The following is an 18480-nucleotide window of genomic DNA, read 5'->3' as shown; positions in this document are numbered from 1 at the left end:
TCCTTCCGTTCGAGCCGCCGCCAGCAGCTGCCGTTATCGCGCTCGCTCTCGGATAACCACCGTGTCGACCTCGACTGGCGCTCGTTGTCCGAGCGAGCAGAGCGTGCGGTGTCCCACAGAAGCGCCCTTCCGTAATCACGTGACGCGTATAGTGTGCCGAAGACATGGCGGACAAGGAGGAAACCGAGAAGACCATCGCCGAGGACTTGGTTGTCACCAAGTATAAAATGGCCGGCGAGATTGTAAACCGTAAGAAAACGCGTTCGTGCGAGAGCGCGCGCGACGGCGGACGCGCGTCCCGCGCGCGTCTTCCTCGCGTCGCGACCATATGGAATGCGGCGCGCCAATGCCGGGCTGATGCTCGCGAGCACATGTGCCAGATTCGTGCATCCGGCATTCGGCGCCCAGCGATCCGATAAATGCTGCTTCGATGAATGATGCGCGAACTCGGGGAAGCGCTCGTCGCGATTCTCCACGTTCCCCCGTCCGCCTCTCGTGCAATTTCACGCACCGGTTTCCGTCCCGTCACATCCTCGCACGCGCCGCGTTCGATGCGTCTCAATAATTTTTGAGCTGACCACTTTGCTCGTTCATTTAATAGTTCCGTATTTGGTTCGATTTAACGAGCCTGCACGATTTTTGCCACTGGATTTGCCGGTGGCTTCATTCTGTTTATTTTCTTTCGAGTCTGCATAGTGTAAAAGTCAAAGGAGTCAAAGGGCATTTGTAAAATTAGAATTATTATAATTGCGCTATCACTCCATATCATTTTTAGAATTTACTAAATTGTTTAATAAATATTCCATATAAATATTATAATGTTTTGATGTTGATTACATTGTATGCGATGTTGCTTATACTTTTAATACGTAGCTATATACTTGTGTACTTTACAGGGGTATTAAAGCAAGTTTTAGACAAATGCATCATTGGGGCATCTGTGAGAGAAATTTGCGAGTTTGGCGACGAACTGCTTACAGAGGAAACTAGCAAAGTTTTTAAAAAAGAAAAGGAACTTAAGAAGGGGATTGCTTTTCCAACATGCATATCAGTCAATAATTGTATTTGCCATTTCTCTCCCATTGCTAGTGAGCCTGATCTCATTCTGAAAGACGAAGATATGGTTAAGGTGTAAGTGTTTCAATAGAGAATCATTACTCTATTTTACCCTAAACAATTTAATCATGCACGTATTTTATAAGTTATGCAATGTACAGTCTGTTTGGTGAGAGAAATTTTTCGGCGAAGCTTTTACATGAAAACTGTTAGATTGGAAATTTCAACGGGAACCAATAGAGACTGTACCTCAAATAATTTTCTAATTCCTTTTTTTTCTATTCCATTGCAATCATAATTGATGAAATCATGTACTTGCAGCGATCTAGGAGCACATGTCGACGGTTTCATAGCTGTAGTGGCGCACACTTTTGTCATAGGTTCTTCAGCAGAGAAGAAGGTTATAGGCAGAAAAGCAGATGTGGTTTTAGCTGCACACTTTGCTTCTCAAGCTGCGTTAAGGCTTTTGAAGCCAGGTACAGAGGTAGGATCGGCAATATTAAGATTTTAAAGACTTTAAATTTTAAATAATCGTTTTTTATGTCTTTATTACACACACATACGCACATATTTCAGACTTATACGATAACGGGCACCGTCGAGAAAATATGCGATGCCTACAAGTGTAAGCCGATCGAGGGGATGTTGAGTCATCAGTTGAAACAATTCAAAATCGACGGAGAGAAAACGATAATTCAAAATCCGAACGACGCACAAAAGAAGGAGCATGAAAAATACACGCTCGAAACTCACGAGGTACGAGCTTGTTCAAATTGCGATTGCAATGAAAATTATTAAAGACTTTAACGAGGATTATTAAAAATTTCCAAAAGAGATAAAACACACGCGACTCGATATTTTTTCAAGTAAATGTTTAAAGCTGTAGTGCGCGTTTAATTTCAGGTATACGCAATGGATGTGCTCGTCAGCACGGGCGAAGGGGTGGGAAGAGAACAGGATACGCGAGTCACGATATACAAGAAGACGGAGGAGACATATCAGCTGAAATTGAAGGCATCTCGTATGTTTTACTCGGAAGTCTCTCACAAGCACGGCCTCATGCCGTTCAACTTGCGCACCTTTGAGGATGAAAAGAAAGCGAAGATGGCCGTTGTCGAGTGTGTAAATCATAGGTTGATCGAGCCGTTCCAAGTAAGAACACCGTTCGTGCTTACATGTTGATGGTCGTACGCAGTTCTCTGATATTATTTTCCGCTGTATAGGTGCTGTACGAGAAACCAAATGAATATGCTGCGCAATTTAAATTCACGGTACTCCTAATGCCGAACGGACCTCACAAAATCACGGGAATACCATTTGACCTTGACGTGTATCAATCGGACTGCGTTGTGGACGACCCCGAATTGAAGGTGCGTATAATCAAGATAAAAAAATACTAACTGTTTCGCCATCTTACGTTATACATTACCTGTGACTTAAAATTGCAGAATCTACTGTACTCTTCGGCAAACCCGAAGTCGGCGAAGAAGAAGAAAAAGAAGGCCGAGAAAGCCGTAGGCGACGTTGCTATGGAAGTCGATGCCAAGGCCTAACACTGTCATTTTAACACGTACCATGACTCACTGACATCGTGCACTACTTCGATACTTTTTATTTAGCAATTCAGGAGCGAGGACTGGACACTTTCCTACGACCCGAAATTGTGTATTTAGATTCTTCTATCAATGTGTAGATGCACCTTCTTTTCGACATTGCGCTCATAAATTGCACGTTATGCAGCATCGTTATACGTTGCTTCGTATCATTGAAAATGTTACAAAATATTACCAAATTGTCTGATACGCATTTCTCCATCGTACTTCATCCCCACTCGAAGGAAGTGTCGAGTTTCGTCGCTCCGCGAGAATAAATTTTATCACACATCACGCCACGATTTATCAACACTAAGTTTTTATACCAGAATATCTTTTAATGGACCATGGTATTATTACTGTATACGAATTGATGATTATTCGTATGACTATTACTTGCAATTATTGTATTCCATTTCAAGTTTTGAACTAACGTCTCTCGTACGTAATAATCTTGTGTGACCTGTGGAACATATAGATCGGCCCAGTCGTAAAAGTGAATCGTATAAGAAATTCTACCGCAGCCGTCAAATCTGCATACTTTCTTCTTGTACTCCAACGGAAAATTGTGATTTGTAACCTAGATTAGAATCGCGTATTACAATTCCTCGGTGTTTGAGTAAAATACGATTCACTTTTTACTGTTCATTGCGCTAATTCTGCACTAGGCGATTTTGTATCCTGCGTCGAATTATGTGAGAGCTATGCGCTATAATAACGTCTAACTTCAAATTGTACAATTGGAGAAAAATATGTCCACTTTGGGACGCTGCATAAACGATGAAATGACAATGATCCTCCGAGTATTTCGTTGTAAAAATTCCCCCCGACCGACAAAAAAAATTCAGTACGATATACAAGTCACCATTCTACTCCTCGCATTGCACTACGTTATAAAATTATATGCGCGGAGTACAAATCGTTAGCAGCTGAGAATGCATTTCTAATGTCGAACGAGTCTTCTGAGTGAAACATGAGAGATAGATCTTGGCGAGAGAGAACGCACTCTTGGGGAATAATATTAACTTGCCGACTTGCTGCAAGCCGTAAAATTATAAAAATTAATATACTGTGTAATAATAGTTTTATATAAGACGGATAGATGATGTATCTGTTATAGATATTTTTTCTACTCGAGTTGTGCATACGTCGAATGTTACAGAGTGTGCATGTATAACAGAGGACATTGTGCACTGTCCATCATTTGCTTAAATATCTTTTCGCAAAATCATGTTTGGGTAGTATTTGGAGAAACTTTACAGTCATTTTTCAAAAAAGTTTTCAGATTTAACGCAATATTAATAAATTAACGATTTCTAAAATAATTACTCAAAAAAGTTCATGATAATAAAGGTATGGAATCTTGCAAACGACGGCCGTGCACATACACACACATACACAGACACACACAGTTCATATGCAGCATAAAATTTAATACAGTGATGTGAGAAAAGTAAGAAATTGTTATGAGAATGCTTGATGACAAGCTGACAAGTATAAATTTTGACACATGCATATATATTTCACGAATCATTATATATATTATCCATTTTTCTCTCAACATATACTGCGTCCAGCGAGAGAACATCATCTGCGGTCTGCGCATAGGCGGGCGAAGTGGGGAGAGCGTGGCGTGTAGTGCCGCGCTACTCGGTACGCGTAATATACGGCACGCTCGGGCCCCGAGGCTGTTGCCTCGGCTTGGAAAACTGAGCGGGTGAAATAATTTCGAGATACTACGAGTTTGTTGCGGCGTGGCGGGAGCTCTCCAGGGAGGAGATCCGCGCAGAACGGGCGGAATTTCCGTCCGCTCCGATAATGTCCTCTCGCTGGACGCAGTATAATTAAATACGTAATCTGCAAAGTACTATATATATATATAGAGGTATAAAAAAATAGTTTTATCAATTTGAATTTATAGTTATACAAACTAGATTTTATAGATTATCACTTGTTGATAATTTTGCTATATATAACATATGATCTCTAAATCAGAGTGAGGATGTAAGTATAGAAATATAATAGAAATTAGCCGTTTTTCCAGTCGTGTCTTTATTGTTCGAATTGCTAAGCATATCTCTTATTCATTTATACTGAAATTCAGTTTATACTGATATAACTTTGAATGTAGTTTACATTTGCAAATCACCGAAGAGTCGCATTAACCACTGTAAATAATATTGATGTACAATGATGAATTACATACTTGTCTCACTACGACGTTACGGTGACGTAAAGAGGTGTCTCGTGCAAACGCGTTATAGAAATAACGTACAATTATGTGAGCTATTTTTGGCTCCGCTCGTACGTCTTCTCGAACCTTTGCTTCTCAATTTCTGCGCTTTAATTTGAACAACATAAATACATTTGATGAGAAACTGTAGATAAACAGTAAATATTCGGTGTATTTACTGCGCACCCGCACTATCGCCCCGTAGAAATTTCAATTTCAGGGTGATTATATTCGGAGTGGTGACGTCAGCGACATTAATCGTGCTGTCGTTCGTTAAGCCCAGCTCGATCAAAGTTTTCGACAGGTTCTCGCGAGTCCTCTCCTCGATGCTCTTCACCGTGCACATGTATAGAGTCTTATTCTTGCCGTCTACGCACGCTGTAAGGCCGGGGGTTTTCATTTGCATATCTGGTTGATTGCACAGGAACTCTATCAAGTCTTGCAGTTTGTATTTCGGGTCCTTGATCTCAATCTCTCGTACTACCTGACTACACGTCAGGCAATCTTCTTTCCTCTCCGCCTCATAAGTGTACGTGTAAACTCCGTCTAGATTGTTGAGCACCTTCAAATGAAAGATTTATTTTTATTTATTTTTATTATTAATCTCACCGGACTCGTTATTAATACGATTATGTAACACGCAAATCAAACTTAGTTGTATTTAAAATGTGGCCTCTGTCCAAGACGCACCGAGGACTCCGTCAACAAACTAGCACATTGAACTAATTGTCACTGGCTTGCCATAATTACCATGTAATTATTTAAAGTTGCGTTACAATTGGTCGCGAGTTTGAACGCTTCCGTCGCGCAAGCTGCGGCAATAACGGCGTTCGTCGACGCCACAGCCGGTATGATGTTCTTCACGACACCCTGCACGAGTCTGTACGTCAAGCCCTGTATGCCGAACTGTGCCGCTCTCTCGTTCGATTTCTCATAGATCCAGTTTATATGTTGGGGATCATCGCCGTCGATTGCGCAGTCGAACGGGTTCTCCTTCGGCCACTGAATCACCTTTACGTACTCTACGCAATGCTCCGGTAGGCGTGGAGTATTGGCTATCGTACATAAAGGATATGTGACCTATGTGAAGTAGAAGCAAATCTCTAACATGGTACAAGTATCTAGGATCAACGAAAGTCTTCAAATAACTATATGGAAAATTCTGCTCACTTGCGGAGGGTAGAGATCCAAGATACATTCGATGCACGGACTCAGTCCAGGGTATATAACTCGTGCGTTGCCTTTGAAAGCTTCGGTTCCACCATCGATCAACGGTGTGATGCTAGACTTGTCCAGTTCACCATTCTCGTAGACGAGTAAGGAGTGCAGCATACCGTTGAGCCATCTTCTCGCAACGATTGAGTCCAGTCCGCATATCACCATGTGGAACTGTTGATAAAATGACTCGTCCTTAGCTTGTATCTCGCAATTGTGAGGCATTATGTTACAACCGGGGATCCTCGAGTTGATGAACTTGGCGGCTACCTCTGCCTTGTAAGATCCTATGTCTTTGTGGCGGAACAAGAACTGTCTGCAAATGTACAAATTATCCCATACTTTGCATTAATTTATCTAACATCTAAAATAACAAAAAAATGAAAAAAAAAACAGAAAAATCTAGCAGAACTTGTTAATTCGTTTCCTTTCTTTATAGAATTAAAAAAGAAAATATTGGAGATAAATCTCATATGTGTGATACTCAACTCAGGAAAATGCGTCTTCCATGCAATGTAAATTCATTTCATTCATGTAAATCTTACATACCGGTTCAGATTAGACAACTCAATCGTATCCATATCGATCACATGGATCTGCCTGAATCCCATCAGAACCAGATTCTTGAGTAACTCGCATCCCAGACCACCCGCACCGACAACCAACACCTTGCAATTCTCCAGAAGGAACTGCAGGGTCTCCGGAGAAGGCTCAAAATCTGGTCGACAAAACGGACCCGACCTCTCCAGCACTTTTTGCAAATTGCTCCATCGTCTATGCGTCTGATCGGGACTCATTATTACCGATCAATTAAAGTATGATAAATCTACGAGTCAGAGTCGACTGTAAATTACGTTTCAAGTCGAGAAACAATTTTTATTCGGACACAGTGCAAACTGAATCTGCTTCGTTTCCGTCGCGTATTTCTGGTTTTCTTTTTAAAGTATCAATTTTTTTGTTCTAGCCATACATGTCCTGATAATGACAAATTTGTCTTCGATGCAAATCCGAACGACAATCAACCATGATACAACTGATAGGTTAGGTCAGTGTCGGCTTCTCCTCTTCTTGTGATTGCGGCCGAAGTGTTATGTACAGTGTTGGCACTTTTGCATTTTGAGCCAAGTGCGCTCATTTTACCTGATTAACCGCCAGCATCGAATAAAGTATGAATAATACTCTGTCATAAGTCACAATTTTTCAATTTATTCACGTATTTTTACACTGCACCCTTTTGTTTTATAAATCAATACTTTTTAAAATTTATTCTTGTCACCATATGTACACATCAATACAAATATAATTTATAAGAAGCTGATCATAAAACCGTGCGTCTATTTATTATATTGAATTGCTGAATTTGATTGGTGACCTTTAACAAAATGACTTGCGCAGACCGAATCGGCGCAGACTACTTTCGGATCTCGAGTCCACTTATTGGCCATACTGTACCTGAATCATCCAATTGTTATGCTGACGTCTATCGAGTATATTTATCATTTAATAGATTTTAATTATTTAATTATTTAAATAAAAATATGGCAAAGTTTAGGCAAAATTAATGTACAAATGATATATAAAAACTATTTTCGAAATTTATGCCAAGCTTAATTTGCATCAGCTTACTATTTATCAAAACTCAATGAAAGGATGACTGAAAAAATATTATATAAAATATGAAAAGGATCAAAAGTATGAATAATAATCAGATTGTTACTTATAAATAATTTTGCTATACTAGTATATCAAGAAAGCGATATATTGATGAATTACGAGTTCCAACTTTTTATGTGTCTTACAAGCATCTAACTACTGCTTAACCAACTAATCCTTAAAATATAACTGTTTTCATTCAATTTTTCGCAAATAAAGCCACATCAACATTTAAAAACCACATTTCCATCAATCACCGAAGAAGGAGTTCTAAGAATTAGAATCTTCATCGCAAGAATTTTTATTAAAGGACTTTTTAGGTTGGAATATGGTATTACTCTTTTTCTCCTATCCTCCTTTTCTTCCTTACAGATCGGTTCACGATCAGCAGCAAAAGATCCTTCATCAAGATCAACAATGCAGAACATTCAAAAAGAATCGTGAAAAGTCGACACGAGAGAGCTCGCAATCGCAGCGCGCGAATAACTGCGACAACCACGTGAACGGGGCATCGTCCGTTTGACATTTGTCATCGTCGAGTGCATTAACGCGAAGGGGCGTGCCACGGAAGAGACAAATCGTGAAGAGGGTGGGGGAACAGCCTGAACGATTGGCGCGACCTCTGGTGGGGCGGAAGACCGAGCAGAGTGTGTCGCACGATGCGTTGCATTGCTGTCGAAAATGGCGTCGGGCTCGGAGCTGCTAGAATATTCGTCCCCGGTGAAACGGCGTAAGGTCGACGGTGACGAACACGGGAGCATCAGGACGGCCTTGATGGATCCGCGGCCCGGCAGGACACCGCGCGACAGCTCGCACGACGATCTCGAAGGTATCGAAATCGCCTAAATTGCGTGTGACCGCACGTACCACGAAAATTCGCGGGTGCCTCGCACGCAAGATGGCGGCCATTGAGCGCCTTTTGGCCCGTCGTCGCGTTCGCGGTCTTTCGGTTCCGTCGGTCGCTCGTCCAACCCAGAACGGCCGCCATGTTAGCTACGCTCAATTGCGTCGTAACTTTCCGATCGTCTCGTTCCTCTCGCTCGATCGTGACGATCGAGCGTTTCCGCCGATGCGATTTCGTTGCGCGGTTTCTCCTCTTTTTAGCATTTTATTGATGAGTAAATTGGTGTTCTGATTTTTGAATACCAAGCGTCGATCGATCGATCGAGTTCGAAGACTCGGGACTCTGCGCGTACGTACGGGCGTACGTCGTGCTCTTCGTCGACGTTCACAGATGGCATTCGCACGATTGGTACCCTTTTCACCTGCACCTTCTGTACTTCATTCTTTCGTTCCTTCTTCCTCCAACGCGCGTGTTTTCTGATAGGTCTGTCGTTCGAGTTGCGCTTTTCGCATGTAAAGCGAGATGAATAATATATACAGATTTTAGGGAGAGAGAAAGAAGGAGCGAAGAACACGAAATGTGCAGAATGATCGGACGTGGAGAAACGAAGAGAGCTTGCACCGTGCGCGCGCGGTACGCTCCCGCCATTTCGTTGAAATGTTGGAGCGAAATATCTATTCAAATTATTCATTATTTGACATAAAATAATGTTTCTATATATGGAATTATTAGTTTCTAAATTGTAATTTTGTTTGGTTGTACATTTTATGATCATTATATTCAGATAAATAAAGTATATTCTTATTTCTTGTATTTTAACATTGAATAGCTGAATTAAATATAAGGTTAGATATCTATAGAAATAAATTATACATGAGAGAGAAATAATCATAAAATTAAAAGTAGGAAGGAAGAATACATATAATTACAAATGAATATGACTTTTTCTGGACCAAATTATTAAAAAAGCATTAAAAGGATATTTTCTTTTCAAAACATAATAAACAATTGAGTTTCTCTCTCCAAACGTAAAAAATGTAAAAAAACGTAAAATTTACCAAGGTTTTGATCTTAACGCCTAATTATTCAATTAGACTAAATAATTTTCTAAAGAGTAAATGTTTCCTTTATTTAAATACATATTACTAATAAGTTAAAAAAGTTAAAAGATTAAAATTAATTAAAAAGATTAAAATAAACTTAAAAAATTAAAAAAGTAATTAAATTTCATAAATAGTCATTCTTCATAAATCAATACAGATAATTATAAAAAATATGTAATAGAATAAAAATTGAAGCTAGTGTAACATTTATGATATTTATCTTTGATATGTATTTTATTTCCCATTTTGTAATATTTTATTTCTTTTATTATTAATTATTTTGACGTCAATCTAAATTATTAAACGTGCTTTTATACAGAAACACTTGGCACAGACAGTGGCTTCAATGATTTGAGCGACGAATCCAAATCAGTATCTATATCTCCTGCTACGACAAGTCTAATATCACCGTCATCAAGAGTTGATTCCACCAGTAACGATACCAGTTGCCCGTAAGTTTCATTTGCGGTGTTCAAGGAAATACATTTCTGTAAAGAGTGAGTCAGTGTTTGTTTTATTTATATTAATATCTTTTCAGAATCGATACTGCAGATGAGAAGGATGAAGTATCCTCCACCGTTTCACATTTGTCAGATCTGTCGGGTCTGTCTGATCTCTCTGGAGAAGCAGAAGTCAATCATCAGTGGAGAAACGCTTCTTCATGGATACAGAAGCAGATGTTGACGGGTGCAGATCCGAGGGATCTCCTGCATCATCTCCTTATGGATTCTACACAGATCCCTGAGCAAGTAGATGATCTCACGCTATGGAAGGTACGCGGTGCAGCATTATTTCTACTTTAAAGTTTACTCGAAAAAATAATTATATAATAATAAACCGTCGGAATTCCAGATTATAATCAACATGATGTCAGAACCTCCGAGACGACAGAAGCTCAAACACATAAACACCTTGTCGGACGTGATGCGGTTAATACGCAATAGTAAAAACATCATAGTACTGACTGGTGCGGGCGTTAGCGTCAGTTGCGGTATTCCCGATTTTAGAAGTAGGGACGGTATTTATTCGAGACTAGCGCAAGACTTTCCGGATTTACCAGACCCGCAGGTATCTTGAAATTTCACAGCAGCTTCCTTGTAATTGATATTAAAACTTACAGTTGTAACTTGCGAGTAAAATTAATTCCTAAATTATTTCCCGAATTATTTTCAGGCTATGTTTGATATCAATTACTTCAGTCGAGACCCCAGGCCATTCTACAAGTTTGCACGCGAAATATACCCAGGGCAATTTAAACCCAGTCCTTGCCACAGGTTCATTAAAATGTTAGACAAGCAGAAGAAGCTCTTGAGGAATTATTCACAAAATATTGATACTCTGGAGCAAGTCGCTGGTATTGAAAACGTGATTGAATGTCACGGTAGGTGTAATTACAATTATATGTTCAGAGAATACTTGGCTGGTATTTTAAGAACATATCTTTTTGTGAATATTATATCGTATATAATTTTTATACTAATAAATTTTAGTATTTTTAATATTTAAAAAATTTTAAATTTTAGTATTTTGCTGAATGAGTATATGCTGCACGATTAATAGCTTCTAGAATTAATGGTTACTGGAGAAAATTATTCTTTTATTTATTAAATTATTCCTTAAAATTTGAAGGCGAGAATGAATATTAAAATATTTATCGCGATCGATTTTAAGCAAATTTAATTACTCAAAACTATCTAACTTACACAGTTTGTATTATAATTAAATAATACAAACTATAATTTGTGAATATTTTTTTGTCAAAGGCTCCTTCGCTACCGCGTCATGCACTAGGTGCAAGTACCAAGTTAGGGCGGATGACATCAGGGAAGATATTTTTGCACAGAGGATACCTACATGTCCGAAGTGTCGTGTGAACACATTGCCTTCTTTGTCGCAAACTGACTCTAGCGAGAACTACCGAGGTAAATAAAGCAGTTTGCTCCCACGTGATTTTTGCTGATAGTATATTTATTTGCAGTTTATTTCGTAATGGCTTCTCGATTTCTCTGAGATACGGACAGTTAGCTATCTTTAGTGATAGTTTTCCGTTATTAGCCTTTGCTATAGTGTCGCGAGTCGATGGCCAATGAGAGAACGTTATCTGCTCTTCTCGGAATGCGTCTCGAACTAAACGAAGTTACTGATCCAACGCACATATGTCGGTACATCAATCGTAACTGCAAATAAAAGTTCGCTTATTAAGCGCATAAAGGTAAACTTTTAAGATTGGATTTGCCTGCGTGAGTGCCGTGTTTTCCCGCTGTTTCAAGTTTACCGTTTATCATTTTGTCACTTTCCTCGATTCGGCAGAACTGTTACGATTAACGGAACAAAAGTAAAAAAAAAGCCACTTTAGACCATTTTTAATTAATCGACACATTTGCAGTCGGCGGTTCTGACGCGAGAGCCTTAGTTGGACGCCGTCTAAGTATGAAAAAAAAATATCGTAGAACTGTGTGGCCGGCGAATGTGTTAAAATCATTATTACTTAATTTTTTTAAATTATAAATTAAATATAATCTTGCACGCTCTCTTTGCAGATCTGGTGTCGCAAGGTATAATGAAGCCAGATATCGTCTTCTTCGGCGAAGGACTTCCAGATGCTTTCCATGACGCAATGGCCAAGGACAAGGATGAGTGTGATCTTCTTATTGTGATCGGATCGTCCCTGAAAGTTCGGCCGGTTGCTCTAATTCCTTCGTCTATTCCGTCGCACGTACCACAGATCCTCATTAATCGGGAGCCGCTGCTGCATCTCAAGTTTGACGTTGAGCTGTTGGGCGACGGCGACATTATCATAAATCAAATATGCCATTTGTACGTAAGAAGTTATTCCATTTTGTGTAAGAAAAATTTAAGCAGTATTTCAATTATAATAATTAAAACAATTTTAATAATGATAATTGAAACGTTGATTTCTTTCGGAATTCTACAGATTGGACGACGCCTACAATGAAGTCTGTTGGCACGACAAGATCCTGAAGGAGGCATCGCAGCTCTTGCCGCAGCGATGCCTCACTGACGACGTCTGGGAACAGAGTCAGGATACGACAACCAATACCGAGATATCACGCGACAGCGTCGAAGTCGATCTAAAGCCACACAACATATCTTCGACCGAGAGCCAGGACAGTCTGTTGATCGCCGCGAACGCGACGTCGCAGCATACGGAAGACGTCAGCATCTGTGCATCGCCTTTCCACACCGGTCACATGGAAAACGCGGAGGAGAGTTTCAATCTTTTGGGAGAGAGTCCGAAGAGACGATCGGGCGACACCAGCATAGAGAACAGTCCTAAAAGGATCAATTTGGGGAGTGCAAGGAGCGAGGGGGAGGCCACGAGTACCACATCGTCCAGCACTGACACGACCCCGCCAGAAAATAACTTTCATATTGCACCTGCGGAGTCGACGTCGGAGTCCAACGATCCCGAGAAACGCCAAGTGCCGACGACGTTGTCTCTTCCCTCGGAAGCCGAACTCGGAACCGCAAACGAAAACCGCCTGGAGTCGCACAAATCGTACAACAACCGCGGGAAGTCGAGCAAATACGACGACGCTACAACGGAGGCCGCTATCGAGTCGGACAAGGCTACACCGAAGCCTAGACAAGCCTCGGTGGATTCCGTGTTGGACTCCGGCATAGGCGACAGTTGCAACAGCATCGACAGCACAGAGAAGTTCGATATCACCGAGTTAAAAAACAGAAGGTTGGAGAGACACTGCTGGCATCCAAAAGTTCGGGAGAGCCTCGCTACTAGACTTCCAGGTACATGTCTATCATTCACTCTCGCACTTACTCTTTTATTTATTAAATTATTCTTTAAAATTTGAAGGCGAGAATGAATACTAAAAAGCATTTATAGTGATCGATTTTAAGGAAATTTAATTACACAAAACTATCTAACTTACACAGTTTGCATTATAATTAAATAATACAAACTGTAATTGGTGAATGTTACAAGAAATATCGATAGTTTTGTTCACGAATAATATTTTTTATTATTAACGAATTAAAAAGATATTAACGAAATTACAATTCTTTGCAGAGAACTCATATTATCAACTGGCACCGGGAAGGTATATTTTCCCTGGCGCGGAGATCTATTCCGAACCTGAAGATTATGATCAGTGCTCGCTGTCAGCGAATTCCGAAAGCACAGACAGTGACAGCGATTCCTCTTCAGGAGAAGAAGAAGAGGACGAAGAGGAGGAAACATGTAAGCACCGATTCCGTTTTAATTCTGTTCTTATTATTGTTCTCAGGTGTTGTGCATGTAGTGTGTCTTCGTTTTGTTAATTACCTGTTTTATTAATATTAATAATTTCGTCCTACCCAGGCGCGGACGACGATCTGTCGGAGAGCGCGGATGCCGACGCGGATACCGATGGACAGAACAATGACGCAAAATGGGCGAATAATTCTTACAACGCTGCACAGCATTGAATCGGAGCCACGCGTAAGCACAGCGGTCAGTTTCAATCATTGTTACTGTATTGACTCTCGTGTATCGGAATACGTCGAGATCATCTATATGATAGTATTGGGTTGGGACCGGAAAGTACGTGTGAATCGTTTTAGTAAAATTCGAACGCGAGGCTTTGTATTAATTCTTATAAAAAGTTTTACAGTACCAGAAAGTCCGAAAGAGTGCGGTTTTTTTTTAGCAAAATTCAAACGTCGGACTTTGTATTAAGAAATAATATCGGTGTTAAGAATTGCTTTCGGAATTACTTTCCGGTGAACCCATGGAATGTTAAACCAGTGCAATTTTTACCAGCTCGCACATAGCGACACGGGATAACCGCGTTATGCAATGCAGATGATGTGAAACGGAGAGCGTATTGCGGATTAACTCTGTTTTACATTGAGACAGGTGGTTACGAGGGTCGCGGGGATTACAGCTTGTTTGCGTATTATCGTGTCAGTGATGCATTTAAGCATAACTGCTAGATATTAATAGTTGAGCTATCGTAGTCTGTATTGTGACCACCAGGGGTAGAACGGTACATTTAAGTTCTTGACGAATGTAAAACAGCAGTCTCGCTGAAAACTGTATGGACGATGCGTTGATAGCGTTAGCTCTTTATGTGTCTGTAATCGTGATCGAATTTATTAGCATGGAGATCCGAGGGATCTCACGCAAGAGTTGGAGGCAATATAAGAATAAGGAGAAGCAGAGGAATACAAATAAGTTATTCGATAATACGCCGGATTATGCATTTGCACAAATACTCGAGATCGGTTCTTTTTTTTTTTTTCTTTCTTTTTTGTTTCGTTTAAGACTACGCGTCGAGTAAACTGAGATTTCGATAAGAGCTTTTATGGTTATAGCAAAGATTTAAGTTCTAGAAATATGTCGGTGTACACACACAAGTAGTTAGTTTTTACACAGTTATTTAGCCCAAAGTCAAAATATTCTTCTTGAAACGACGTTTCGTTTTCAAGTAATACTTGAACCAACAGATAATTAAGACATTCAACTCCACATTTCCTTTTTCTTCTTTTTTTTATCGATCACTACCGCAGCTAATTTTAAATCTGCGGTGCTCACTCACTAATGTATATAAAGTCTCATTCTATATACGCGAGATATATGTATATCATCCTCTCGCGGGCACATTTTAATGGCACAGTTGTTCATGATTCTTGTCTATATGATGATCATACCGGAAATGATCGAATTTGCTTTTAGCTTTAACGCCACTAATAATTATTTCTTTTCTCTCGTAAAATAATATCTCTTAATCCGCTTCATAATATGCGTAATGTACATACTGATCTTTCAACACGTCCTTTTGCCGCAGAAGAAAATAAGAGATATAACAAATTAGCTTTTGTTTTAATTCAACGATAACGTGTAAATATGAGATTAATCGTAAACGTATTAACAGTTATTAAAAATCACTGATTGTTGCGTCTAATGTAAATTGAGATGTTATATACACTGGGATGATGTTCCAAATGGTACAGGTCTGCTCTTTTTAGCTGCATTTAACTTACACTCTCTGTGTTATTTAAAAAAGAAAAGACATGCTTACGTACCGAGTACATATTTATCATATCTTCACGCTTGGAGGAGAAAGGAAACTGAATGCAGAGTGAAGTAGAAGACGCTGCTAAAATCAACGGATCTAACTGATGCATTCTAATAAAAATAATCTATCGTATTATTTTGTTATCAGAATATGTATATGTAATCACACTTCAACGCATGTGAATGCACTTACATGAAAGATACCTTTGTTAAAATTGCAAGTCAACAATAGTTTGGGCCGAACAATTTCGCAATGGATCAATCTTTTATTTGAACACTGGTTAACAAATGATGGATGGAAATAACATAAAAGTAATATTGACGACAAAAGTTCTATCTTCGTACTACTAGAATTAGTATCAGTTAAAAATATTAGGGATACTATTACTACGATTAATTCTATTATTAATAACATTGCTATTTTCGTTCTTACGAAGTAGAATCGCTAGTATTAGTCTAGTAAAATTAGCTTTGTTTTGTTATAAACTCGAGAAAGAAACGTGAACTGATTACAAATCGTGTATCAGGCAGAAGATTTCTTTTTTCACGCGCGATTTGTTTATTAAGTCTACATAAAGTGAAAATAAGTCTATAAAAAGTGTTATCATGATTGGACCGGGGTTTTGATGAACAAGGGATGACTGTCTTGTGACAGGCTCTTTCCCTTCATATCGGTCCATATATCGGCATAATCACACTGGTTCTACTATTAAGTTATAATACTTTCCTGATAATCTTCATAGTTTGGCAATGAACACTCTGTTTAGATTCGTTAAGTTCAACTTTGTTTCATTGGAGCACGGGCGAATGTACAAAGCAATGTTGGATAGCTTCGCATTGCGTGTTATTTTTATATGAGCCAGAAGAAAGATAGACTAGCGAATTTACAAGATTAAAATAAAATGACGCAATAATCTTTGACAAACCGTCATGATGACTGTGTCGTGTGTCACTGATCACGGCACGTCGCATTAACGTGAATAAACGTGTAACTAAACCACTTATAAACGAAATATCTAGCTGAACTGTAAAGAAAAGGCAGTGTGCAGCAGGCTAAGTGTGCGAGGACAAGTTTGCCAAGACGTTTTATATATGCACATAAGAGAGGAACGGTTCTGTCAAAGTCATTATTGCACATGTATCTGTAAGAAATGAAAAACGGTTGTGTGCAAGTTTATTATATGTAATTACAATGGACGTAAACTTACTTTGATTCAATGCTGTCGCATTGTGCGAGTAATGTTTGAAATTATTGCAAATACGGAATATGTGTGAAAGTATGTGTGTGTGTGTGTGTGTGTGTGTGAGAGAGAGAGAGAGAGAGAGAGAGAGACTAATAAATCACAGAATAAGTAAACGCATGTAATACACATTTCTAATCATGTGGCATAAATTTTATTTTTTATTTCGCTATGCGAGCGAGCGAGTGAGCGAGAGAGAGAAAGAAAGAGAGAATTGTTTCAGTGTGTGTAGGCATCTCCGTTATACGATGATTCGGCTGCCCTTTCCTACCATAAAAAGTAGCATTTTGGTTCCTTACAGTATATAAGAGACAATTTTATAAGATTAGACTACGAGAATTATCTTCCGCTTTGTACAAACGGCTTTATTTATCACTATTCTGTCGGACGACAGGCAAGAAATAGATTAATTATTATTTCGTACAACTTCCTTTCCTTTTATTTATTTTATTAATTATATGTATCGTATTTGCGAGTGCGTGCGTACGTATGCGTGTGTATATGCGTGTAAACAGTTGGTTTCCAGATGCCACTCGTGATTTTAAAAATCCTCGGAAACTTCGACTCTCTGTGATCGACTAGATGCACACAATGATATATATGGTTCTTGAAACATAATTTCATAATGCGATGTATATGATGTTTATCCATGATGAATTAGTTACTTGAATTTGTTTTGGTATTTTTAATAATCATCTACTTAAATTATCTACTTATGCGCCGCTTACTTAAAAGAGAGACTGTGATCTCTCACGGGCTACGTTAATCGAGCATTATCATGTAATTACATATTTATTTTATATAAATATATTTTTTTATATGTAGAAACTATTATACATAGTCGATTCAGAGAGAGAGAGAAAAAGAGGGGGAGAGAAAGAGAGAGAGAGAAAGAGGGAAAGCTGTCAACTTGAAGGTTTGACAATCAATATCAACTCTTTCTTGCGCAGTACTGAATTTCTGTATAAATATGCTATCACATGTGTAAATATTTATTATTTTTATTGTACAATAAATCGCGAATTTTGTCACATCAGCTGAATCGATGATGAAATGAAAAGATTATCTTATAATAGAGAGATTACAAATGTGAAATTTAGCGCATCAGTTATATGTTTCAACGTTCTCAAGCTGATGTGACAGAATAGCATGAAGTTCTGAATTTTTTATAATTTGTTATTTAATGTAATGACTGTTATGAAAAAATTGTTCTCTATTACAGACGTTGTAAGTTTCTGTTTCTTTGGTATTACTAACGTGTAAGCTTATATATCTCTTAAATTAAACATTTTTCTATGATAAAACTGTTACATTTATTTTTTCCTTCCATAATCCTTAAGGAAAATGATAAATCTCTCATCTACAGAGAATTCTTTCGAATAGAACGTAATAAAATAATCAGTAAAGCATGTTATCAGAGAAAATTACTTTATCGTATTTACTTAAATTTGATGAGAATATTTAAACAATGTAAATTATGACAAGTATAATCAGAATATTTTAATT

The 18480-nt window shown here is 38.8% G+C and overlaps 3 protein-coding genes across 3 annotated transcripts; 2 read left to right on the top strand and 1 right to left on the bottom strand.

The window, feature by feature from the left end:
* The first annotated feature begins 164 nt into the window (after window positions 1-164).
* Window positions 165-4161, top strand: LOC105281425 (proliferation-associated protein 2G4). The gene is made up of 7 exons (XM_011342675.3): window positions 165-249; window positions 897-1131; window positions 1378-1540; window positions 1633-1812; window positions 1960-2208; window positions 2280-2426; window positions 2505-4161. Exons 1-7 carry the CDS (start codon window positions 165-167, stop codon window positions 2607-2609), a joined length of 1164 nt encoding a protein of 387 aa, XP_011340977.1. The 3' UTR covers window positions 2610-4161.
* A 528-nt stretch (window positions 4162-4689) lies between these two features.
* On the bottom strand, window positions 4690-7391 carry LOC105281424 (NEDD8-activating enzyme E1 catalytic subunit). Its single transcript, XM_011342674.3, has 4 exons — window positions 6646-7391; window positions 6052-6412; window positions 5632-5961; window positions 4690-5443 (listed from the first exon to the last, which is right to left on the bottom strand). Exons 1-4 carry the CDS (start codon window positions 6891-6893, stop codon window positions 5057-5059), a joined length of 1326 nt encoding a protein of 441 aa, XP_011340976.1. The 5' UTR covers window positions 6894-7391; the 3' UTR covers window positions 4690-5056.
* A 938-nt stretch (window positions 7392-8329) lies between these two features.
* LOC105281423 (NAD-dependent protein deacetylase sirtuin-1) lies at window positions 8330-18278 on the top strand. Its single transcript, XM_011342673.2, has 10 exons — window positions 8330-8578; window positions 10016-10148; window positions 10235-10469; window positions 10549-10764; window positions 10870-11077; window positions 11460-11618; window positions 12237-12513; window positions 12632-13464; window positions 13745-13915; window positions 14036-18278. Exons 1-10 carry the CDS (start codon window positions 8431-8433, stop codon window positions 14140-14142), a joined length of 2487 nt encoding a protein of 828 aa, XP_011340975.1. The 5' UTR covers window positions 8330-8430; the 3' UTR covers window positions 14143-18278.
* The last annotated feature ends 202 nt before the right edge of the window (window positions 18279-18480 follow it).

Source organism: Ooceraea biroi, chromosome 3, assembly GCF_003672135.1.
Source record: "Ooceraea biroi isolate clonal line C1 chromosome 3, Obir_v5.4, whole genome shotgun sequence".
Classification (NCBI taxonomy): Eukaryota; Metazoa; Arthropoda; class Insecta; order Hymenoptera; family Formicidae; genus Ooceraea; species Ooceraea biroi.
This window is presented reverse-complemented; position numbering and strand designations above follow the sequence as displayed.